The sequence below is a fragment of the Microcebus murinus genome, chromosome 10 (genome assembly GCF_040939455.1).
Source record: "Microcebus murinus isolate Inina chromosome 10, M.murinus_Inina_mat1.0, whole genome shotgun sequence".
Taxonomy (NCBI): Eukaryota; Metazoa; Chordata; class Mammalia; order Primates; family Cheirogaleidae; genus Microcebus; species Microcebus murinus.
This window is the reverse complement of record NC_134113.1, coordinates 24,685,291-24,711,211: the sequence shown is the minus strand read 5'-3', so window position 1 is coordinate 24,711,211 and position 25,921 is coordinate 24,685,291. Positions and strand designations below refer to the sequence as shown.

Below are 25,921 nucleotides of genomic sequence, written 5' to 3'. Positions count from 1 at the left end.
TATGAAATTTTTCTTAAATTTATTCTAAGGGATCTGAAATTATCCACTGTGTTGAGTAAATGAGAATAGTCCCTTAGAGACTTTAATTAATTACAAAATATAGGAAGAGAATCTACTCATTTCCAGTGACTCAATTTTAGTTTTCCCCAGTTCTGTACCAAGTATTCCCTGAGTTCCTAGAAGCAAATCATGCCTTAAGGATCCAGGAGAAAATGCCCAAATTTCAGTGTACTCCAAAGTGGAACAGTATTAATATGCTGACTTCATTGCCTCTGGATTTTTTGAGTATTGCTTGTAGTATCCATTGAGACTTCCTGTTGTTGTTATTGTTTCCACTACAGCAAATCAAAATGCTCACTATTTATTTGAAATAATGTATTTGAAGATGTCCTTTACTTTTAAATCTGTGTTGTAATTTATGTAGTTGACAGACTATAGCCACCTCTCTCTCTTTTTCTTTTTTGAGACAGAGTCTCTCACTTTGTTGCCCAGGCTAGAGTGAGTGCCATGGCGTCAGCCTAGCTCACAGCAACCTCAAACTCTGGGGCTCAAGTGATCCTCCTGCCTCAGCCTCCCAAGTAGCTGGGACTACAGGCATACGCCACCATGCCCAGCCAATTTTTTCTATATATATTACTTGGCCAATTAATTTCTTTCTATTTATAGTAGAGACGGGGGTCTCACTCTTGCTCAGGCTGGTTTCGAACTCCTGACCTCGAGCAATCCGCCCGCCTCGGCCTCCCAAAGAGCTAGGATTACAGGCGTGAGCCACCGCGCCGCCACCTATCTCTTATTGTTGAGATTTTCCTGATTGATCCACAACCTTTCATTTCATATCTCTTTAAGACTGTTATTAAAATGAGTTTTCTCCTTCAATACATACCTTATCCTTCTTTTGCTTTTCACTCCCTCCCTTTCTAAGAGAGGGAATAACTATCATTTTGAGAGAAAGGTCTTCCTTTTATATCTTCACAGAAAGACAAGTTCTCTCTCTTTTTCCCTCTTTAATTTGGGATAGGGAAAAAAGAATATAAGGTTGGATGTGATCTTATAATATCCAAACCTTATTTTAATGTTTATTTCCCGCTCTTCTCACACTCAACATTTTGCCAATTATGTTTGATCTTCTGGCCTTTTTTTTTTTTTTTTTTTTTTTAGCAATTGAAAATGATAGTTTTACTTCTCCTTGTTTCTACTCTGTATCTAGTAAGTGCCCAGTATATACTGGTTAATTAACCAGATTTCAGAAAATACTAAGGTAGCTTCAGAACCGAGGAGAACTCAATCCACATTGCTATCTTCTTTCCACTTAGTTAAGACAAATTCACTGTTGCTAGTTAGTATTAATCAGTTGAGTATATAAGCTGTGCAAGTCAATTTCCTCCCTTTGTATCTCTTAGTCTTTCTTTTGATTAGTATGTTTCTTTCTTTCTTTTTTTTTTTTTTTTGAGAGAGAATGAGTCTTATTTGTTGCCCGGGGTAGACTATAGTGGCATTGTCATAGTTCCCTGCAACCTCAAACCCCTGGGCTCAAGTGATCCTTCTGTCTCAGCCTCCCGAGTAGCTGAAACTATAGGCTCAAGCCACTATGCCCAGTTAATTTTGCTATTTTTTGTAGAGACAGGGGTCTCACTCTTGGTCAGGCTGGTCTTGAACTCCTGACCCCAAGCGATCCTCTCATGTTGGCCTCCCAGAATGCTAGGATTACAGGCGTGAGCCACTGCCCCTGGCCTGAGTATGTTTGATTTTTATTTAGTTTTTGGACTTAGGTACTATTATACTTAAGTACATTTGTACTGTTGTTTAGAAAAATCTTAAAGTTACTCTTTTAAAAGCTTTTTGCTGTTTATTACATCTCATATAAGATTAATTGGCTAGGACACATTTCAGTGGAAAATATTAGAAGCCTGCAGCCAGGAAAATTTATAAATATATGTCTTACCTACTACTGGTTTATTTAAAAACTTTTAAATAAACACTAATATTAAGTAACATCCTTTGAAGACATTTTTAAAACCCCACTCTACCTATTACTTTCTTCTACAGTTGCTGAGTAATGATAGCACTGAAGAAATAATGTTCATGTTTTTTTCAAAGAGCTGCTTCTGACAGGAAAATGCTTAGTAATGACAAAGGCACGCCCTCCAATTCCGTGGCCATTTTGTACCGTAGTTCTGGAGAAACAAGTGGGAATCATCAAAGAAAGAAGCGTATGGATCACAAAAGAATAAGAATACGTATAAGCGGCAATAAATTTTCATCTAGGTCAACTGGAGAAATTAAAACTATGCCGTCTGTGAGTAGTTTAATTAGTTGGGCCAATTTTAATGGGCCCTTTTGGCTTAGTCTTTTTAAATTTATGATTAGATTTTGCTTTACCGATTAATTAATGCTTAGATTTAGGACTTTCCTGGTATAGTAATTTAAAAGTTATGTTGAAATATGTAAACTCCAAAAAGTATTTCCTATTATTTTATAATATCTTTAATTTTGCAGGTTACTATCCTATGGTATTATCCAAGGTTTAAGGGAGGGAAAGGCAGTAAGTATTTAATTTCAAATTATACTTTCTAATTGTGTACTGAATTAAAGATAAGTGAAAAGTCTATAGAAATTCACTATATTGGCATTTCTATATTGGTGAGGGGAAATTTAGTTTCCATTGTAGGGTTTCGTTGATTTTGACAATGTTTAACTCTTTAAATAGCTTCATTAAAAATTGAGAAAATTGCTGCCTTTTATAATTTTTTAATGACAGTCTTCCTCATCAGTTTATTTCTTCTTGTTCTACAGCTAGCCTAGAAAGAAATACGGAAATTGTAGCAATTAACAATGGGAGTTTATCCTTTTCAACATTTATGGCGTTTTTTTAAAAAAGAGAACTGCTGTTCTATATATGATAATCACTTTAAGACCTAGAATTTTAAGCTATATTCAAAGATAAGAGATTTTTTAAATGTTTTAAAATAACTAATAGGTAATTATTTCAAGGCAGGTATTCTCCCATCAAATATCTTTAATTGATATCTTTTCCTTAAAGAAATTAAAAATTGATACAAAGTTTTAAAGAAAAGTTACCTATAAATAACTTGAATTCTGTAATTTGGGATTGGAAGTCAAAGTAACTGGAATTCTGTAACTGCTTGGTCCATTGAACCAGGTTGAGCACAGATTCATATAGGAGCAAAGTCAGGTTAACAACGTTACTTCTCAAACGTTCCACAATTTCAGGTTTCTGTGCCACTGCTTTGTGCCTCATAGTCTTCTCTGTTAGTAGCCAGTGTGCCTGTGTTTTCTTGTTGCTTTTTTGTTTTAATATGTACTGCAGAGCCCAAATAACATCTGACAATAGTTACTATTTTGCCAGACCTAATAGTGTGGTTTGATATAGTATTGACATTTTAAATAAAGGAATGTGTAATAGTGGAAGTAGATCATTAGTTTTTATATGGAAAAGTGCATAGGATCCTTCCATTAATTTGCTAAACAAATTTAATTGAGCACCTTTTTTGCAGGCCTTATGCTGGGTACCTTTTTCCACATAGATAATACATGAATATGTTCTCATTATAAAAAATTCACATAATACAGAGAAAGCATTAGCTTTCCCTCATTCCCCTTTTTCCTCCCCAGGTCTCCTTTTCTCCCCTGAAGTAACCACTATAGTCACTTTGGTATATTTTCTTCCAGACTGTCTTCAGTGCAATTACATTCTTATATATGTGTGTGTATGTATATAGTAATATGTGTGTGTATGTCTGTGTTTGTGTGAAGCACATAGATATATAATTTGATTTTGTGGGTTTTTAAAAAAACACAAATGGTGTGCTTAAGTGGTTACAGTAGTTAGTATTCTTGTATGTATATTTTATCGTACTTTTATAATTATGTCTATAGGATAGATGCCTAATAATGGAATTGCTAGGTCAATGGATATTTGCATTTATATTTTTATACCTGTACTCCCACTAATAGTCGCTTGTCAACATTAAAAATTCTCAGACTTAAATGTTGCCAACTGACAGATAAAAATTTTATCTTTATTTTATTATGCATTTCTTCAAAGATGAAGTTTAACATGTTTTCATTCTTATTAACCCATTTGTATTTTTTTCTTTGAACTGCATCTTTTTATTCTTTTATACCCATTTATACAGTTTAAAAAATATTTTTCTTATTGGTTTATATGGATTTACTGTAAATTTGAAAATGTTGGCCGGGCACGGTGGCTCATGCCTGTAATCCTAGCACTCTGAGAGACAGAGGTGGGCGGATCGTTTGAGCTCAGGAGTTCAAGACCAGCCTGAGCAAGAGCGAGATCCCATCTCTATTATAAAATTTTAAAAATTAAAAAAAAATGTTGTATCATATATCAGCTGAAATTTTTCTTCAATTCCAATGAGTTGTTTTTATAGATTTATTTTTAATTTGTATAAATTTATGGAGTACAAGTATAATTTTGTTACATACATAGATGACATAGTGGTGAAGTCAGGGCTTTTAGGGTATCCATCACCTGAATAATATACATTGTACCTATTAAGTAATTTCTCATCATCTACCCTCCTCCTATCAATAACAGTTGTTCTGCTGGATGTAATGGCTTATGCCTGTAAGCCCAGTACTTTATTTTTTTTTCTTTTCTTTTTTTTTTATTTTAGCATATTATGGGGGTACAAGTGTTAAGGTTACGTATATTGCCCATGCCTCCCCTCCCCGCTCAAGTAAGCGCTCCAACAACAATCTAATTGAGAACCAAATCAAAGACTCAATTCCCTTCACAATAGCAACAAAGAAATTAAAGTACCTAGGAATATACTTAACCAAGGAGGTAAAAGACCTCTACAGGGAGAACTATGAAACACTGAGGAAGGAAATAACAGAGGATGTAAACAGATGAAAATCCATTCCATGCTCGTGGATCAGCAGACTCAACATCATCAAAATGTCTATACTACCCAAACTGATCTACAGATTTAATGCAATACCTATTAAAATCCCATCAGCATTCTTCACAGACATAGAAAAAATAATTTTACGCTTCGTATGGAACCAAAGAAGTCCCCGAATATCAAAAGCAATTCTAGGCAACAAAAACAAAATGGGAGGTATTAATATGCCAGATATCAAACTATACTACAAAGCTGTAGTAATCAAAACAATCTGGTATTGGCACAAAAATAGGAATATTGACCAGTGGAACAGATGTGAGAATCCTGATATAAAACCATCCTCATATAACCATCTAATCTTTGACAAAGCAGACAAAAACATACGCTGGGGAAAAGAATCACTTTTCAATAAATGGTGCTGGGAAAACTGGATAGCCACTTGTAGAAGGCTAAAGCAGGACTCACACCTTTCACCTCTCACAAAAATCAACTCACGCTGGATAACAGACTTAAACCTAAGGTATGAAACTATTAGAATTCTAGAGGAAAAAGTTGGAAACACTCTCCTAGACATCGGCCTAGGCAAAGAGTTTATGAAGAAGTCCCCAAAGGCAATGACAGCAGCAACAAAAATAAATAAATGGGACATGATCAAACTAAAAAGCTTCTGCACAGCCAAAGAAACAGTCATGAAAGTAAACAGACAACCTACAGAATGGGAGAAAATTTTTGCATCCTATGCATCCGATAAGGGGCTGATAACTAGAACATACTTAGAACTCACAAAAATCAGCAAGAAAAAAATCAAATAACCCTATTAAAAAGTGGGCAAAGGACTTGAACAGAAACTTTTCTAAAGAAGACAGAAGAATGGCCAACAAACATGAAAAAATGCTCAACATCTCTAATCATCAGGGAAATGCAAATGAAAACTACAATGAGATATCACTTAACTCCAGTGAGAATGGCTTTTATCAAAAAGTCTCCAAATAACAAATGCTGGCGTGGATGCGGAGAGAGAGGAACACTCCTACACTGCAGGTGGGTCTGCAAACTAGTTCAACCTCTGTGGAAAGCAATATGGAGATACCTTAAAGCGATACAAGTGATTCTACCATTTGATCCAGCAATCCCATTACTGGGCATCTACCCAAAAGATCCAATGACACTCTACAAAAAAGACACCTGCACTCGAATGTTTATAGCAGCACAATTCATAATCGCAAGGCTGTGGAAACAGCCCAAGTGTCCATCAATCCAAGAATGGATTAATAAAATGTGGTATATGTATACCATGGAGTACTATTCAGCTCTAAGAAACAACGGTGATATAGCACATCTTATATTTTCCTGGTTAGAGCTGGAACCCATACTACTAAGTGAAGTATCCCAAGAATGGAAAAACAAGCACTACATATACTCACCAGCAAATTGGTATTAACTGAGCAGCACCTATGTGGACACATAGGTACTACAGTAATAGAGTATTGGGCAGGTGGGAGGGGGGAGGGGGGCAGGTATATACATACTTAATGAGTGAGATGTGCACCGTCTGGGGGATGGTCATGCTGGAAACTCAGACTTGTGGGGGGAGGGGGGAAAGGGCATTTACTGAAACCTTAAAATCTGTATCCCCATAATATGCCAAAATAAAAGAAAAATTGTGCCTTCTAGAGGACAGCATTTTGGACCTCGTAGAATGTAAATATGATATATATGACAGATTTGAGAGAGGTTGTTTGTTACTTCTAAATCTCCCTTTTTCTCAAAGAGACAATTTTATTTTAGTTAAAACAATTAATATGATAGTTAAGAGTATAGGCTCAGGAATCAGACCAGTTTCATTTATGTTCTGATGAGTGACTTTGGCCACGTTATAACCTCTATATGACTCAATTTCCTCATCTGTGAAACTATTAATAATAATCTGTGACTATTAATAATAATACCTTTTCACAAGATTATTGTTAAAATTAGATGAGGTATTATAAAATATGCTTAACTCAGTGCTTAGCAGATAAGTAACCTAACAACTGTTAATGACTTTTAGTGTTGCTATTATTATTTTTCAGGCTTGGCCCTACTCTTTTCTAAAATATACTTTGTTTTTTTTAAAGGGTCAGAAAGCACTATCGGGTCTCGAACCCCAGTGCAGGGATTAGATGGATGAAAAGTCCATCGTGCCGAAGTAACCACTTGAGCTAATGCCAGCCCCTCTTTTCTAAAATATGTAATAACTCTCTTAACTTCTCATATGTATGTTTTTATACCTGCATGTCATATGGTTTACCACCATCTTTTTATATGCTAAAAATTTGAATCTATACATTCAATAGGTCACTCTCGTGATCTCCAGACATTTTAGGTGTAAGTGATTCACATTTGACTATCTCACAGGCACTTCTAACTTACTGCCTTCCTCCTCAGCCTCCTCAGACTTGTTGCTTCACCACTGTTTTATATTTCAGTAAACAGTACCACTTAATTGTTCAAACCTGAAATCTAGGATTCACCTTGGTCTCTCCATTGTGACCATTTTCAATTAGTAACCAAGTCATTTTGATTTTAATATCTAAACACATTTATTAAATTTTTCCACTTCTCTATACCTCTTGTAGTCCAGATTATCTGACAAGAGGAGACTGGATAATAATAATACATTCGTAGAATTGGAATGCTTATGACGACACTAAAAAGGAATAAGGAAAAAGGAATATATGTTCTAATATGAAAAGATCTCTAAGATATATTAAGGGGAAAAAGCCAGGTGCAGAGAAAGGTATATAGTATAGTTCCATTTGTGTAAAAATTTTAAAGGGTATTCATCTATTCATAAATGGATACTAAATTTTGGGAGAAGGATTCATAAGCTAAACAATGTTTTTTAGCTTTTGAGAGAGAAAGAGAAAGTAGGGGTCAAGGTAGGATGAACAAAGTTATTTTATATCTTTTTGTATTGCTTAAATTTTTTAATATAAAAATAGCAAAGCAGGCCGGGCAGGGTGGCTCCTGCCTGTAATCCTAGCACTCTGGGAGGCTGAGGCGGGCGGATCACTTGAGGTCAGGAGTTCAAAACCAGCCTGAGCAAGAGTGAGACCCCGTCTCTACTATAAATAGAAAGAAATTAATTGGCCAACTAATACATATAGAAAAAATCAGCCGGGCATGGTGGTGCATGCCTGTAGTTCCAGCTACTCAGGAGGCTGAGGCAGAAGGATTGCTTGAGCCCCGGAGTTTGAGGTTGCTGTGAGCTAGGTTGACGCCACAGCACTCGCTGTAGCCTGGGCAACAAAGTGAGACTCTGTCTCAAAAAAAAAAAAAAAAAAAATAGCAAAGCAGGAGAAATAATAAATAAATAAAAATCCATTAGGTTGAGTAATTGAGCTTAGTTTCCTTTTATAGGTGAAATTAACTTAACTTTTTCTTGTATATCCCCAGAGAGAATTTAATGGCAGAAAACTACTAATGTATTAGAACTCTATTGCCTGACACATAGTATATGCTTAATAAATATTTGGTTAGTGATAAATGAATAAATGATAATTGCCCATTTTCTAATCAGATGATCTTTCCACTGGACTGCTATTAGTAATCAGTCATTGGTAGCTGTAAGGCAGAACAGATAGTTGTGAGGAATGAGAATCAGAATTTGGCCAATAGTTGTTGCAGTCTACAAATTACTCTTCTAAAAGGATATATGGCTCTGAGGTCAGCTCTTCTGGAAGAGGGAAGGAAAGAGTCTCAAGGGTGCATCAGGGTTATTGTGAAGAGCATGAAGGGTTCAGATTGGGACAGAAGAAGCCACAGAGAAGAAAAACAGAAAGAAACATTATAATAATAACAGTGTTGAGCTGCAAGATAGAAGGAGGTTGGCAGTTTTTTAACCTGATGGAGGTGCTGGATTGTGGACCTATACACTGTGGTCTCCAACCTTTTTGGCACTAGGGACCGGTTTCATGAAAGACAATTTTTCCACAGATGGGGGTGGGGGGTAGAGAGGTAGGGGAGGAGGTGGAGTTCAGGCAGTGATGCCAGTGAAGGGGACCAGCTGTAAATACAGATGAAGCTTTGCTCTGCATGCTGCTCACCTTCTGCTGTGTGCCCCCCCCCCCCCCGCTTTCATAGAAGACAATTTTTCCACAGATGGGGGGAGGCACGAGGATGTAGACCGGGTGCAGCATCCAGTCCCTAATAGGCCATGGATTGGTACTGGTCCACAACCTGGGGGTTGGGGACCACAGGCTTGTAGGATTCACATTGACAGCGTGTCAGTAGCTAAAGGAAACCACTCAGTAAGGTGCCATTTGTGGAAGAGGCTAGGTTTATTTAGATATTTAACTTTCATAGTTAATATTTGTGGCTCAGTTATATGTACATTTCTTTTTTATGTAGATATCCCAACAGAATTTTTTTAAATAAGGAAATTATTTTATTGGATGACTGAAGTTCAGTCAGATAAACATGAAGTTCATGTAGACATAATGTCCTAATAATTTGGCTCACCTAGAAGTCTTAAAGTTTTTAAAATTTACATCATTACTAGAGTAAAATGTGAGATTATACAGAAAATTATTTTTCTTCAGATACTTTTACTATTATACTAACATTTCTGAGCCTATTTAATGGTTCATATTGATCATCACAGTAGTTATTTAAGTATAACTGAGTGCTGCAGTTATTTTGGTTTTTATATAATATTAGTGGCTGATTAAAATTTCAATGCATAAACTCTGGTGTAGTTATTTTGAAGGTAACTCATTTGACTCTTAGAAAACCTGTTGAGTTTTTAGATTGTAAGTAATGGAAAAACATTAAATAACTAATTTTCCATTTTGGTTTTTGCTTTTTGAATCTAGCATTCTCCCAAAATGAAAACTAGATAATGAGCGCAGATGCTAGGCCACCCATTTTTGTGTTTTTATTTATTTGTTTGAGACAGGGTCTTTGTTGCCCAAGCTGGAGTGCAGTGGCCTCATCATAGCTCACTGCAACCTCAAATTCCTGGGCTCAAGGGATCCTCCTACGTCAGCCTCCCAGGTAGCTGGAACTACAGGTCCATGTCACCACATGCAGCTAATTTTCTATTTTTAGTAGAGATAGGGTATGGCTGTTGCTCAGGCTGGTCTCAAACTCCTGGCCTCAAGCAATCCTCCCACCTCAGCCTCCCAAAGTGATAGGATTACTGGCATGAACCACTGTGCCTTGCTGGTTTTTCAACCTAAGATTCTTTATACGCTAAAACAGATTTCTCAACCTTGGCACTATTGACATTTTGGGCTAGATAACTCTTTGTGAGGATTGCCCTGTGTAGTGTAGGATGTTGGACAGCATTCTGACCTGTACTCACTAGCTGCCAGTTGTACTCCCCACATACATCCATTAGTTTCTTTTTTTTTATTTCTTTTTTTATTTTTTGAGACAGAGTCTCACTTTGTTGCCCAGGCTAGAGGTGCGGTGGCATCAGCCTAGCTTACAGCAACCTCAAACTCCTGAGCTCTAGCAATCCTTCTGCCTCAGTCTCCCGAGTAGCTGGTACTGCAGGCATGTGCTGCCATGCCCGGCTAATTTTTTCCTATATATTTTTAGTTGTCCAATTAATTTCTTTCTATTTTTAGTAGAGACAGGGTCTCACTCTTGCTCAGGCTGGTTTCAAACTCCTGACCTTGAGCAATCCACCGGCCTTGGCCTCCCAGAATGCTAGGATAACAGGAATGAGCCACCATGCCCAGCCCACCCGTTAGGTTTTACAATGAAAAATGTCTTCAGACATTCTCAAATATTGGGCAGGAGTGGGGGTTATGCAGTGATGATTTACTTTTATTGAAAACTACTGCTTTGTAAGAACATAGTTTATTGTATCTGTTTTTTGTTTTTAATTATTTTATTTAGCGGCAGTTTAAAAACATGGCTCCAAAATCACATAATTTAGAATTGCATATTCCATGAACTTTACATTACTTTGTGGAAAGAAAGTGTGAATAATTAAAATTAACAGCTAATTAGACACTTATTTGTGCCTCCACTGAGACCGGTTACTTGAAATCATGTTGTTAGAGGATACCTTTGACATGTTGTCCTTGGTGGGAGTATTGAGAGGCCTGGGCATTGTTGCAGGAATTCTGCAAGTTCAAATACTTGCCCAGCATTATCTGAATATTTTATATGAAGACATAAAATATCAAGTGTACATGTTATACTAGTTGATGCATGTGTGATTAACTCACAAATTCATTTTAGATCTTGCTATGTTAACATTTGCTTTTGTTATGTTCTCTTTCAATAGACATTAAAAGTACCACTACCACTATATGGAACTTTGTAAGACTTGATTTGTCTTTTTCTAACTAAAAAAAGAAATTTTTTTAGAGCCAGTTCTTGCTACGTTGCCAAGGCTGAATGGAGTGCAGTGGCTATTCATAGGTGTGATCATGGTGTGCTACAGCCTCAAACTCCTGGCCTTAAGTGATCCTCCCACCTAAGCCTCCTGAGTATCTGGTACTACAGGTGAAGGATTAATAAATGTGGTATATGTGTATCATGGAATACTACTCAGCCACAAAAAACATGGTGAACTGACACCTCTTGTATTATCCTGGATGGAACTGGAGACCATTCTTCTAAATGAAGTATCGTAAGAATGGATAAGCAAGCACCACATGTACTCACCACTTAATTGGTACTAATTGAACAATACTTATGTGCACATATCATAGTAACATTATTTGGGTGTTCAGCAGGTGGGAGTGGGGAGGAGGGGATAGGTAAATTCACATCTAATGTGTGCGGTGCGCACTGTCTGGGGGATGGGCACACTTGTAGCTCTCACTCAGGTGGTACAAAGGCAATATATATAACCTAAACGTTTGTACCTCCGTAATATTCTGAAATAAAAAATTTAGGCCAGGCAGGGTGGCTTATGCCTGTAATCCTAGCACTGTGGGAGGCCGAGTGGGTGGATTGTTTGAGCTCAGGAGTCTGAGACCAGCCTGAGCAAGGGCAAGACTCTGTCTCTACTAAAAAAATAGAAAAGATGCTAGAGGTCAGGAATTCAAAAAAATAGAAAAGAAATGAGCTGAACAACTAAAAATATATAGAAAAAATTAGCCAGGCATGGTAGTGCATGCTTGTAGTCCTAGCTATTCGGGAGGCTGAGGCAGTAGGATTGCTTGAGCCCAGAAGTTTAAGGTTGCTGCGAGCTAGGCTAATGCCATGTCACTCTAGCCTGGACAACAGAATGAGACTCTGTCTCAAAAAAAAAAAAAAAAAAAAAAGAAATTATGAAAAGCAAAATAAATACATAAAATATAAGGTAATCTTCCCTCAGTTTAAAATAAGTTGAAGTTTTTAATATTTTTACCATTATATTTTCTAAACCTGTTATATCAGAATCTAGGAAAATTTAGCATCTGATTTTTAAAAGACATTTATTATGGACTTTAAAATTACATATAAAAAGAGAATACTACAATGAAAACTCCATGTACCTATCACTCAGCTTCAGCTTCAGCTTTAGCAGCTGTTAATTTTATCAAACTGTCTCATCTCCCACCCCTTCCTTTTGTCTTGGAGTATTTTAAAGCAAATCCCAGACATTACCTAATTTAACCTGTAAATGCATCATATGTACCTGTAACAGATAAGTACTTTGCTATGGTTTGTATGTGGTTTGTCCTCACCACAACTCAAGTTGAAATTTAATTGCCAACACAAAGGCATTGGGAGGTGGAACCTTTAAGAGGAGTGGCCTCATTGGGAGGCATTTAGGTCATGTGGGCTATGCCCTTGTGGGTGGCTTGGTGCTATTCTTATGGTAGTGAGTGAGTTCTTTCTCAAAACTGGATTTGTTTTCTTGAGAATGGATTAGTTCCCACAAGAATGGGTTGTTAAAAAACAAACAAACAAACAAAACAAAACAAACAAAAAAAAAAAACGAGTATGTCCTTTGTGTTTGGCCCCTTCACTGGTGTCCACTTCCCCTTTGACCTCTCCCATGTTATGTCACAGCAGGAAAGTCCTTGCTGTAAGCCAGCGCCATGCCCTTAAACTTCCTCGCCTACCGAGCTGTGAACTAAATAAACTTCTTTTCTTTATAAATTACCCAGTGTCAGGTATTCTGTTATAGCAATACAAAATGGACTAAGACTGAACTTTTTAAAAAAATGATGACCCTAATAATTCCCCAATATCTAATACCTGATCTGTGTTTAGATTTCCTCAAATTCTCAAAAATATTTTCTTATAGTTGTTCCAATGAGGATTGAAGCAAGGTCCATATGTTGCATTTAGGTGATATGTCCCTGTGGTCTTTAACATTTTCCCCACCCCCTTACCTTTTTTATGTCATTTATTTATTGAAGAAAGTGGGCAATTTGATCTGTCAAATTTCTCTATTCTGGATTTAGCTGATTGCGTAAGATAACATGGCATTTGGTTTAGTACAAAATTCTATATTTTAACATACCACTTTTTTATCTTGTTTTTCAGAGAGCATCATGAATTTTATTTTACTACATGAACAAGTTTAAGAGTCTCATAACATTTTTATTTTGTACTTAAGGAAGCTGAGACAAAGAAAGGATTTTCCAGAAACAGAGCCTACCTAAAAAGTACCAGACCACTCAGTATTTTCCTCGGTAATATTGAAAGCCTGATAAACTATAGTCTTATCAGAAGTATCACAGGATGAAACATTTTAGCAAAGACCTCTGCTTGTTTTGTTTTATCCCATGCCTAAATGTTTCCTGGCACATAGGGGATGTTTAGTAAGTATTAGTATTTATTATCAAGTGACTTGCCTAATTCTGCCATCTTTGGCCTATTTCTCTCTGGTCATAGACCCAAAAGCTTACAACTTATTCTCTCTGTAAGAGTTTAAAGCAGTTTAGAAGAGTGAAGCTAGTAATAAAGCATTTTACCCATCACTTCCATTTCTGAACTAGTTAATCTTCATTTTAAAATGCAGGCCAGGCACAGTGGCTCACACCTGTAATCCCAGTGTTTTAGGAGGCTGAAGTGGGCAGGTCAGTTGAGGCCAGGAGTTGAGACCAGCCTGGTCAACATAGCAAGACCCCTACCTCTACAAAAAAATATTTGAAATAATAGCCAGGCATGTGCCTGTAGCCCTGATTCTGGAGGATTGCTTGAGCCCAGGAATTCAAGGTACAGTGAGCTATGATCATGCTACTGCTCTTGAGCCTGGGCAACAGAGAGAAACCCTGCCTCTTAAAAAAAAAAAAGAAAAGCAAACCAGCAATAATGATACTGACACTTTACAGAATGCAGCATAGATCATGAAGAAAATAAGCAGTGCATTAAGTGGGTAGTTCATACTTTATGTATCCATTAGGGTAGGGGATCTGATATCTTTAAGTGGACTGGGCAGAGAGGCTGGCATGCAGTACCAGTAGTGTAAGACTTGGATGGGTCATTTTTCTTGAAGTCCTTCTTCAGCAAAAATCTTGGGGTTTTCTGTTGATTTTTGTTTATTTTTCTTGCAAAAATATGTTTCTGCCACTAGAACCAAAGGTTCTTGGCTTTTTTATTTAGCAAAATTCTTTCTGGTGTTATGATATGTATTTTCTGTCAGCTAAGATTTACAGGAATAGTGAACCAGAAGGATTTCCTGAGGAGGAGCTCCCACATGCTGTGTCTGAGGTTTCTCATATTTCTTTTGGCAACAGTAACATTCTCCAATAGTTTAAAATTACAGTTTGAGTCCAGTTCTAATGACTTGTCTTCAGAAAACAATTAACATATTTGTGGTTGTATTTTTCTTCAACCAGTGGAAAAAAGTTATAATAATAGAGAAAATTGCCTCACCTTGCTGTGAAAGAAAAAATTAAAATAAATCATTTTATATTTGGTGATCATGTTTTTTTTTTTTTTTTTTTTTTTTTGAGACAGAGTCTCGCTTTCTTGCCTAGGCTAGAGTGAGTGCCGTGGCGTCAGCCTAGCTCACAGCAACCTCAGACTCCTGGGCTCAAGCAATCCTGCTGCCTCAGCCTCCCCAGTAGCTGGGACTACAGGCACGCGCCACCATGCCCGGCTGATTTTTTTTTATATTATATATATTTGTTGGCCAATTAATTTTCTTTCTATTTTTATGGTAGAGACGGGGTCTCGCTCAGGCTGGTTTTGAACTCCTGACCTTGAGCAATCCGCTCGCCTCGGCCTCCCAGAGTGCTAGGATTACAGGCGTGAGCCACCGTGCCCGGCCTGATCATGTTTTAATACTAAGACACTATTTGCTTTTTTCACCCATTTTTTCATGCATGCACAGTATACAAGAAGCTCATGAGTATGGTTGCATATTCTATGTTAAAATGAACCTTTCTGAAGCTATTACTTGTTGAGTTTTGATATGGCTATTCTTTGATACTACAGTTATCAGAAAAGGCTTTTTTTTTTTTTAAGACAGAGTCTTGCTTTGTCACCATAGGTAGAGTGCAGTGACATCATCATAGTTCACTGCAACCTCAAACCCCTGGGTTCAAGGGATCCTCCTACCTCTGCCTTCCCAGTAGCTGGGGCTACAGGTATGCACCACCATGCTTGACCAATTTTTTTCTATTTTTTGTAGAGACGTGGGTCCCCCTCTTGGTCAGGCTGTTCTTGAACTCCTCAGCTCAAGTAATTCTCCTGCCTTGGCCTCCCAGAGTGCTAGGATTACAGGCGTGAGGCACCACACCCAGCAGAAAAGGCTATTAAAATATTTCTCCCTTTCCAACTACATATCTATTAATGGCTTGATTTTTCTGTATACTTTATCCAAAACCATAAATTGCCACATATTGAATGCAGAAGCAAATGTAAGAATCCGGCATTGTTCTAAGCCAGAAGATGAAGAGATTTGCAAAAATATAAAATAGTCCACTCTTCTCAATAAACTTGTTTTATTTTGTGAAATTCTTTCATTAAAAATATGTTGTTTACATTAAAATTGTAATGGGTGTATTGCTGTTTTTAAGTAAAATAATAAGTATTTAATTTTTTTAGTTTTAATTTCTAATACGATGAATGTCATTAGACATCTACATAAACAAAAGCTCTTTGAGGCCCTCAATAATTTTTAAGACCATAAGGAATCCTGAGACCAAAAAAATTGAGACCCACTGGTCAGGATGTGATTTTTCTGAAACCAATTAATAATATACAGGTTATTTGGCAGTTTCAGAGAAAAAGTGATAGTAATTTTATCCCCAAACATTTTAAAAGAATTAATGTAAACATAATGAATAGAGCTTTAGTGTTCATATAGTGTCTGGGTTTGTATGTATTAGGAAGTGATATATTTGCATTAACAGCCAAAAATAGAGGTGTATAAATGTAAAAATGTAGTGGTAGATGACTAGAAACTATTTTATTGGACTTGCAATACATTTGTTCCTGTCTCCAAAAGATTGTCTTCTATGAAACTTTGTCAAATTGTTACAGAAAGCCATGTAACAAAGTACAGTGATAACCTTAGCAAGCCAGCTTTTTCTGGAAGGGTCATACATTACTTTCTCGGATGAAAGTGATGAAGTTTGTCACTAAAGATGGAGAAGAAACCAAAACTACTAAGGCATCATTTAGTTACATAGCAGAAATGGTTATATCACACCTTTAGCAAGAAGCTTGTGTAACCAGCCAAAAAGTTGAGAAATTCTATGTTTACAGAACTTACTGGTAGAATTTACTGTGTCCCATGATGCTATTGGACATTATCTGTGGTATACAGGGTGAATGATTAATGCTGCTGTTTTTGTGAAATATGAAATAGCAAGTGTTCCAGTTTATGATGATTCAAACTGAGTACATATGCTCTAAGTTTATATGCAGAACACATATGAAAAACAAAGTATTCATTGTTTCTCTTCTATCATTGTTAAAAAATTCTATGCTACAGGTAATCCATTTTGTTATTTTCTGAGCTGTGACATAAACTGGAAAAGGAAGGGACATTGGGGTCAGTGCTGAGGGGGCATCAGTTATATGTGCAGTAAAAAATGATGTCACAATCTAAATGAAAAGAAATTTACCCTCACCCCCAGTCTCTAAACCTCTTTCCAGAGAACACATAGCAGACAAGAGTGTGCCTCCAGATCTTGATTGAGACTTTAATTAGAATAGGGGTCAGCAAATTAAGGCTATTGGGCCAGATATGCCAGTCCCATTGCCCATTTTTGTATGACTGGTGAGCAAATAATGGTTTCAGTGTTTTTAAATGGGTGGGGAAAATATCAAAAGAATGGTTTTGTGACACATGAAAATTATTTGAAGTTCGAATTTTGGTGTCCGTAAATAAAGTTTTATTGGGACGTAACCTCACTCATTGGTTTACGTATTGTCTGTGTCTGCTTTCTCACTATAGCAGCAGACTTGATTAGTTGTGACAGAGATCATAATATGGCCTGCAAAGCCTAAAATATTTACTATCTGGCCTTTTACAGAAAAAGGTTTCTGACCCTGAATTAGAGTAACTCCACTTTGATCAGTCTTATTTATTGTTCTTTCTACATGGGAGTTCATTTGAAGAAAGAGTTCTACTGCCTCAAAAACAAGTTTTTTTCTTAAAGTATGTAAACTTTTCAAAAGGTCAGCCCAAACAAATGAACTAGCATTCTTGTTCTTTTGTCACCCTGGGAGCAGGGTTGGATGAGGGTTACAGTTCAATTTGAAAATACAGATTAGTTTAAGGCAATATTTGAATATATACTATGGGTGATATAGAGATTAACTATTTTTTGCCACCAGAGATTTAAAATCTGGTGGAGGGATAAGAAAGATATGCCTCCTTATAATTTTTAAAATATTTTTCTTAAAAAAGAGATTAAATATAGCTTTTGATTCAATTCCTGTTTTCTCAAATTGATACCGAGCACATTGCTTCCAGGCCAGCAAATTCCCACTCTTCGTCATTCTTCTGAATGTAAGAATATATCCCCTAAAAGTTTTTGTCAATTTAGCTGTTTCTCCTCTGTTTCCATAGCATCCAATACATCCCTGTCATTGTTAACTTGTTTAGTGACTTCATACTAAACTATAAGTAAGTTTTTGGTGTCTTCCTCACTAGACACAGGGGGAACTATTTCTTATTTTAGGTAGTGTAGTATAATATTTCAGAGTATTGGCTTTGAAGTCAGACTTCTCAGTCAATCCTATTTCTCCTGCTTTCTCTGAGTGAATCTGTTTTCTCATCTATGAAATGGGGATAACAATAATAATGATGATGATGATGATGATGATAATCATAATAGCATTAAGGGTTTGTTTTGAACCTTAACTGAGACAATGCTAGTAAAATAATTAAGATTTTGCCATGTGTTACTTTGTTAGCTATGTTGTTGGGCTTTTGTTGTTGCTGTTACATCTCTAACATCTAACTAACGTACAGTCTTTTTGAAGATTTAAATATTTTGTTGAATGGAACCAAGATTTATTTTTAAACATGTTACCAGTTTTGTGCTTTAGAGAAGATTGAAAGTTCAAATTAAAGCTTGCTAATTATCCAGAAAAAGTTATTGAGTAGATTTACATCAAACAGTGATGTTGATATTTCTTTTTGATGGGGTTGGAGTGATTTTGGGGGGGAGTGCTATTCCAAAAACCTGTGCTCTTTCCACATAGCTTATATACAGTTAAAAGTGTAAATTGAGTGCTTACTATGTGCCAGAGACTGTTGTAATGTTATATGTTAATTTAGTTCTCATAAGAAATCTTTGAACTAAGTGTTATTATTACTCCCATTTTTAGATGAGACAGCAGAAGCACAGAAAGATTATAAATTGCCATAGATTATTTTAGTTAGTAAGAGGCAGAGTTGAGATTTAAACCTATTTGCCTCCAGAGTTTGTGCTCTTAACCACTATGTTTTAATTTTTTATTAGCCATACTGTCTCTCATTTGCCATATGCTTGTATGTGAGATATAGCTCATCTAAGGTAACTTTCTTGAAGAGTTTTATGTTTGTTCACAGTGCTGAGCATATGGTAGATAACACATATTTGTGCTTGAATGAATTAATGAGTATAATAGTAAGATAAAATTATAATTAATATGATATAATCATTGTTTAATTGGTTTTGAGTAATAACTATTTTTCACTGTAGATCTTCTTAGGAGCTATCTATAGCCAGCATTGGCTATTTTGAAGCAGTCTACTCTAAGACTACAAAAATTTGGGCAAAGAAATTGCCTAACAATCTATTTATATTCCTAAATCCATTTTTTCTTGCTGGTACTCGCTCAAAAAAATCCGTGTGTTTCTTTTAGAGTTTTTCCATATTTGGGCACTCTGTTGAATTGTATGTTGATTTATTTCTGTTAAATGGTATATTTCTTATTGTTTGTTTATTTATTTCAATAGATTTAGGGGTCACAAGTGTTTTTTGTTATGTGGATGAATGCTGAAGTCAGGGCTCTAGTATACCAGAGTACACTAGAATAGTGTACATTGTTACCCAATAGATAGATTTTTATCCCTCATCCCTGTCAGCCTACCCCCTTCTTAGTTTTCAATGCCCATTACACTGCTTTATGATCATATGTAGCCATCACTTAACTCCCTCACTCCCTCTTATAAGTGAGAACATGTGGTATTTGTTTTTCCATTCCTGAGATATTTCACTTAGGATAATGTTCTCCAGTCCCATTTAAGTTGCTGCAAAAGACATTATTTCATTCCTTTATGTGGCAGAGTAGTACTCCATGGTATATATATACCACATATTCTTTAATCACTTATCAGGTGATGATCAACCTGATTCTATATCCTTGCAATTGTGAATTGTGCTGCGATAAATATTCAGGTGCAGGTGTCTTTTCTTATAAAATGACCTTTTTTCATTTGGGTAGATAGCTAGTCGTGGGATTGCTAGATCAAATGGTCGGTCTACTTTTATTTCTTTGAGGAATTTCCAGACTGTTTTCCATAGAGGTTGTACTAGTTTATATTCCCACCAACAGTGTGTGTTTTCTTTTTTCACTGCATCTGTGTCAACATCTATTGTTTTTTGACTTCTTAATAATTGCCATTCTTACAGGGGTAGGTAGTATCTCATTGTGATTTTAATTTGCATTTGCCTCATGATTAGTGATGTTGAACATATGTTCATGGTTTTGGGCCATTAAATGGCATTGTATTGTAACAGATAATTCAATTCTTATAGAAGAAACCTTAAATAAATTGGATATACTAGTCATGATAGTGAGGTTTAATATTGAATTTGGCCTCTAAAACTTTTGAAATAACAATGATCTTGAAATTTGCTTTATTTTATATGTCTCTTTCAGAATTCTCCACTTTACCAGTACTTGCAGGATCTGGGACACACAGACTTTGAAATATGTTCTTCTTTGTCACCAAAAACAGAAAAATGCATGGCAGAGGGACAACAAAAGCTTCCTTCAAGAGTCCTACCAAAAGTAAGAAAGCATGCTCATTCTTTATGGCTTAATTTTTTGTTCTTTACCTTACTGACTATTCAAGCTGCTTTTCCCCTTACCCTTGTAAAAAAATAAAAACAAAAAAAAACACCTCATAAGCACCTTCCTGACCTTCCTCACACTGATAAGACTTTATCTTACTTTATCACCTGTTTAGATAAACATGGAGCCTTGCTGCTTGGGAATATTTTGTGGGTAATTTATATCTGCTAAGGAAATTAATATGGTTGAGAATTAAAATATATTATTTGCTTAAATATTGACATTATCCAGAGGGAATCAGGAAAGTATAACAAAACTTTAATGAGAACCCAACTAATAAGAATCCTCTATTAACTGGAATTTTTTTTCTTTAAATCTTTTTTTAAAAGAGAGCACAAACTATAAGAAGGCAAACTAATATTTCTTAAAAACAGTTTCAAGGGTATGCAATGGAGTGTGGGTATTTTACCTCAATTTTTAGTGCCTTTTATATCTACAGAATTATATATTTTTGTATAGTAAATATCTCATAATTGATGCCCAGCAATGAGGCTGCGATAGTAGGAGAATATCCATTATGTTCTATAAAATACGTTTAATAGATTCCTTTATGTTGTTAGCCATATTTACTAAAATAAGAAAATATTCCAGTACATTTCAGTTTTAACCAAAGCAATTCTAATTAATAGGGGGAAAAAACCGATTTCCTCATTCTTTCAGCATTCTAGTTTAATCAGTATTTTATTATGAGACTCAATTACTATTGGGAGGAGGCATTTAAAGCTTTTAATTAGTGATTTACTCCATTGTGATAGGGAGTGAAAGCATGGATTGGCAGAAGGATCCTTTCTCCTAGTCTTACAAAATCACCTAAAATGTGAGTAATCAAGCTGGCCCATTTGCAAAAACCAAGGAAACATCAGAGAATTTTTTGTTTTGTCTTGTTTTTTAAATTTATTTCTTTTTCATTTTTTTGAGATAAAGTCTCACTCTGTTGCCTGGGCTAGAGTGCAGTGGCATCAGCCTAGCTCACAGCAACCTCACACTTGTGGGCTCAAGCAATCCTGAGTAGCTGGAACTACAGACAAATGCCACCAAGCCTGGCTAATTTTTTCTATTTTTATTAGAGACGAGGTCTGACTATAGCTCAGGCTGGTCTTGAACTCCTGAGCTCAAGTGGTCCTCCCGCCTCGGCCTCCTAGAGTGCTAGAGTTACAGGCATGAGCCACCAAGCCAACTTGGAGAATTTTTTGACTAACACCCAAAAGGTGAGAGTTAGGAGAATCAGACCTCACATGGATCAGAACCAGTTTTGCTGGTCCTCCATACTTACCATTTCTTCCCTTGACCCTTTCAAGTATGTTCCTGGGAAAGGTTTTGAAAGAAAAATCTAGATATATCTAATAGGCTATTATAGATTAAAACTTGGATTTGAGATTACTTGGCAAAACAAGACCAAAAAAGAATGGCCAAACGATGGTCTTAGGGCAGGAGATGGGCATTCACGTCCAGTTTTTTATTGTTTTGTTTGGTACAAATGTTGGTTTTTAAAGTAGTTAATTCTTGTCATTTATGACAAGTATCTTTATTTATAGAAATGTCTATAAATAAATCAAGTGAGAGTTTAAAATAGCATCCCCTAAAAAATTGAGGTATTGTTCCTCAATAGCACAAAAGCACAGCTAGAGGATATTTTTAAAAATTACCATATGTCTAGAAAGTTTATTTTATCTTCATATTGCATATTTCTAAGATAACTTTTTAAGTGTATGAGCTATTTTTTTCTAAATCTGGGGACTGCTAAATTTCAGAAAGATTGGTTGAATTATTTAGTTCATTCTCAGGGAATGTAATTTTAGAATTGCCCCCAAAATTCTGTTCCAGGAATGAAGTATCAGTTATTTTCTTTGAAAAGCAATTTTTTATATAATATAATTTTTTGTTTTAGACAGAGTCTTACTCTGTAGCCTGGGCTAGAGTGCTGTGGCATTAGCCTAGCTCACAGCAACCTCAGCTGTCCTCCTGACTCAGCCTCCGGAGTAGGTGGGACTATAGGTATGCACCACCATGCCCGGTTAATTTTTTCTATTTTTAGTAGAGATGGGGTCTTGTTCTTGCTGAGGCTGGTCTCAAACTCCTGACCTCAAGTGATCATCCTGCCTTGGCCTCCCAGAATGATTACAGGCATGAGCCACCACGCCTGGCTATAATATGAATTTTTGATGAAACAGTCCTTAGCATTATTTGCACTCTCTTTCCTAACTTTATTTTGTATGTGATTTTTGTTAAGTATTTACTGAGTAGTCTGTCCTAGTATTCCTACCATGAATATTCATTCTCTTTTTTTCTGGTCTTTTCCTGTGATTATTCTTAAAGTTCTTTCCATAAGGTTTTAGCATCAGGCTCTCTTCTCAATTTGGTGCCTTCCCTGATCAATGTCATCTACTTTTTTTGCCTCCATTGGCTATTCTCCAGGCTTTGTTGAGTTCCAAATGCTTATTAGACATTTCTATTTTCATGTGTCCCAGGAAGCTCAGATTCGACATGTTTAATATAGGACTTCTTTCCTCAGCCACCCCCAAAATAAATAAACAAAAAATATGTCCTTCTATACCCAAACCACCACCCTCTCAGTTATCTTACCATTTCCCATCACTCCTGCATTGCTTTGGTCACTAAGTGACATATCAAGTCAACTTCTATGTCCCTAAAATTTAACCCTTCTTCATTATCATTTTTATATTCATTACCTAGTTTTAGGCCTTTATAGTAGTTAAACTGGATTATTAAATGTCTTCCTAATCATGTTCCTTGGCTATAATTATTTCTTTGGCTATAATCTCTTAATATTTGAGAACTTGGAGCACCCTGTGTTTTCATTCTGAAATAAATACCATGGTCATCTTGACATAGGTAGCATATAGTATTCCAAATATAAATGGGCTGAATCAGTATGACTTCTGGCTCCTCTGATTTTTAAAAAATGGGATTTCCAGTGATAGGTATACTAAAAGCCTAGACTTCTCCTCTATGCAATTTATCCATGTAACAAAAAACCACTTGTACCCCCTAAGTATACTTTTAAAAAAATCAGATTTCCAAGCCTCATTACAAATCTGTTCAATCAGAATCTTTAGTTTGGAAGCCCAGGAATATGTTTCTAACTAAAATCTGCAGGTGATTCTGATGCGCAGTAAGGGGGCTGAGACATGTTGATAAAGAGTATAACAATTTTTTCTCCCTTTTTCTGATAAAAATTCCGATTGATTGAAGGTAAGTTATTTGAAGTTTTTCTGCTGTTTGGGTGTGCTTAATAATCCTATACGATGTCATTCATCTCCTTCAGCAAGGCATCCTGTTAAAAGTGGCTGAAACCATCAAAAGTTGGATTTTTTTTTCTCAGTGCAGTAAGAAAAATGACTTACTTCACAAGTTGGTAAGTGTTTACTTCTTTTTGTCACTTTTCAGTTCTCCAATTTATTAGTGAGAGAATTATTGAAGCAGAATTTGTTTTGTTCCCAATTTGAGCAGATTGATTTTTATTAGAAATTCTTTAAGAACTGGGAACCTTTTTTTTTTTTTTTTTTTTTGAGACAAAGTCTCACTTTGTTGCCCAGGCTAGAGTGAGTGCCGTGGCATCAGCCTAGCTCACAGCAACCTCAAACTCCTGGGCTCAAGCAGTCCTCCTGCCTCAGCCTCCTGAGTAACTGGGACTATAGGCATGCGCCACCATGCCCGGCTTTTATATATATATATATATTAGTTGGCCAATTAATTCTTTCTATTTATAGTAGAGACGGGGTCTCACTCTTGCTCAGGCTGGTTTCAAACTCCTGACCTCTAGCAATTCACCGGCCTTGGCCTCCCAGAGTGCTAGGATTACAGGCGTGAGCCACCGCGCCCAGCCTGGGAACCTTTTAATTTGGGCTTACTGGTATTGTTCATAGCTTTTATAAGAGGTTTTTAACCATTAAGAATGGAATATTTTGAAACTGACTTTGGGGTCTGAAAAATAAAAAAATAAAAAAAAAAAGAATGGAATATTCTAGTAGTTATTAAAACCTTATTTGTTAAGATTACTAATTTACAACTTCCATCTTCCTCCATTGACAGGTATTCTTCTCATTAGGGAAGAGAATATATTCATTAGTGGGAACAGTTCAATCTCATCAGACTGATAAATCACAGAATTTCCCAAAGACTTGAAATAGTCAACATCAAGGGTCTCTGTGATTCCTATGAGGCTTTCTTTTTTTCCTACTTTCTGCTGTAATATAACTCCAAAGCAGCATACTTCAATATTCTGACATCCTAACAATACAAAATCCATGGAGTTTAGCTAGCAAATTCAAGTTATAAGGTTCTCATGGCTCCCAGAAGGAGTAATCAAGTTGTAAGTAAGCAGGTTTTAGGATTCTGTGTTGGCCTGTGACCTTAAGAATTATCATTCTTGTAAATTAACATTTGTAAAAAGATGGTTTACAAAGTGCTTTCACATTTTTGATTTGGTAATTGGAATAACACTTAAGATTTAGTATATTTTACCAGTGAGATAGCCAAGGTGCAGACAGTTCAGGTTGTTTTAATAACTTAATAAGTGAATTGTTCAATGTTCAGGCAGAAAGTGATAGAGCCAGAAGTTGAACCCAGATCTCCTGGTTCGAGAGCCCATACTCTTTCCACTATAACATACTACCCCTCTAGCTTGAGTATTACTATTTTTTGACTAAAATAACTCTTTTAGCAATCCAAGTTGTCAAGTTGTCTGTTCAGGGTTTCATCTTTATAGATGGTGTATTGAAAAGGTCAATGAAGTATCTTGTCATCTACATAGAATGTCATCTTTATCCAGGTGGAGTCAACTGATTCTTCAGTGATACTATATGGACACTTCATACATTTTTCTGTAGTGTAATTATAGTCTGCGTAGGCCTGGTCTTTTTCTTGGGGGCGGGGGGCGCGGGGGGAATGGAGTCTCACTCTGTTGCCCAAGCTGGAATACAGTGGCGTCATCACAGCTCATTGCATTTTCAAACTCTTAGGCTGAAGCAATTCTTCTTCCTCAACCTCCCAAGTAATTGGGACTACAGGTGCTGCCTGCTACGATGCCTGGCTAATTTTTTCTAGTTTTTGTAAAGACAGGGTTTCACTCTTGCTCAGGCTGGCCTCGAACTCCTGGCCTCAAGCAATCCTCCCACCTCCACCTCCCAGAGTGCTAGGATTATAGGTGTAAGCCACTGAGCCCAGCCAGGCCTGGTCTTTTCACTCTTGGGTCTTTGTCATTGGCCACGTTTCATGTTATGTTTCACTATAATATAGTGTCAGCTTCTGTATGCATCCTCTTTATGCCTATATTGTAGAGAATTGTAGGAATACATACCTAAGAAATAGTTTATTATTAATGGAACAAGGAATTGCCCAGTTGGCTTTTGGCATGAGATTACTTGACTTTTTCCCCTTGATTGTGACATATTTGAAATTTTTGTTAGCTATACAGATATTGAAGCAAGCCCTCTTTCCTTTTATAAAAATATTGACAATTGCTCTGTGATATCTGAACGTTTTATTATTACTCATTTTTATAGTACTTTTCTTAAAGATTAATAAAAATTCCTTTATAG

General features: G+C 36.3%; 1 protein-coding gene and 1 long non-coding RNA gene across 6 annotated transcripts in view; both read left to right on the top strand.

Annotated features, from left to right (window-relative positions):
- Window positions 1–25,921, top strand: part of VEZT (vezatin, adherens junctions transmembrane protein) — a 98,075-nt gene that overhangs the window by 9,409 nt on the left and 62,745 nt on the right. For all 4 annotated transcript variants that reach the window (XM_012775292.2, XM_076007098.1, XM_076007096.1 and 1 more), the window contains exons 2-3: window positions 20,166–20,297; window positions 23,647–23,736. In XM_012775292.2, coding sequence (XP_012630746.2) covers window positions 20,166–20,297; window positions 23,647–23,736 — 222 coding nt within the window. The remainder of the gene's footprint in view (window positions 1–20,165; window positions 20,298–23,646; window positions 23,737–25,921) is intronic.
- On the top strand, window positions 1,142–14,133 carry LOC142873347 (uncharacterized). 2 transcript variants are annotated; one of them, XR_012921411.1, is made up of 3 exons: window positions 1,142–2,296; window positions 2,497–2,542; window positions 13,377–14,133. It is a non-coding gene; the product is annotated as an uncharacterized LOC142873347 (long non-coding RNA). The 2 variants fall into 2 exon arrangements; XR_012921410.1 differs by having other exon boundaries at window positions 1,142–2,542.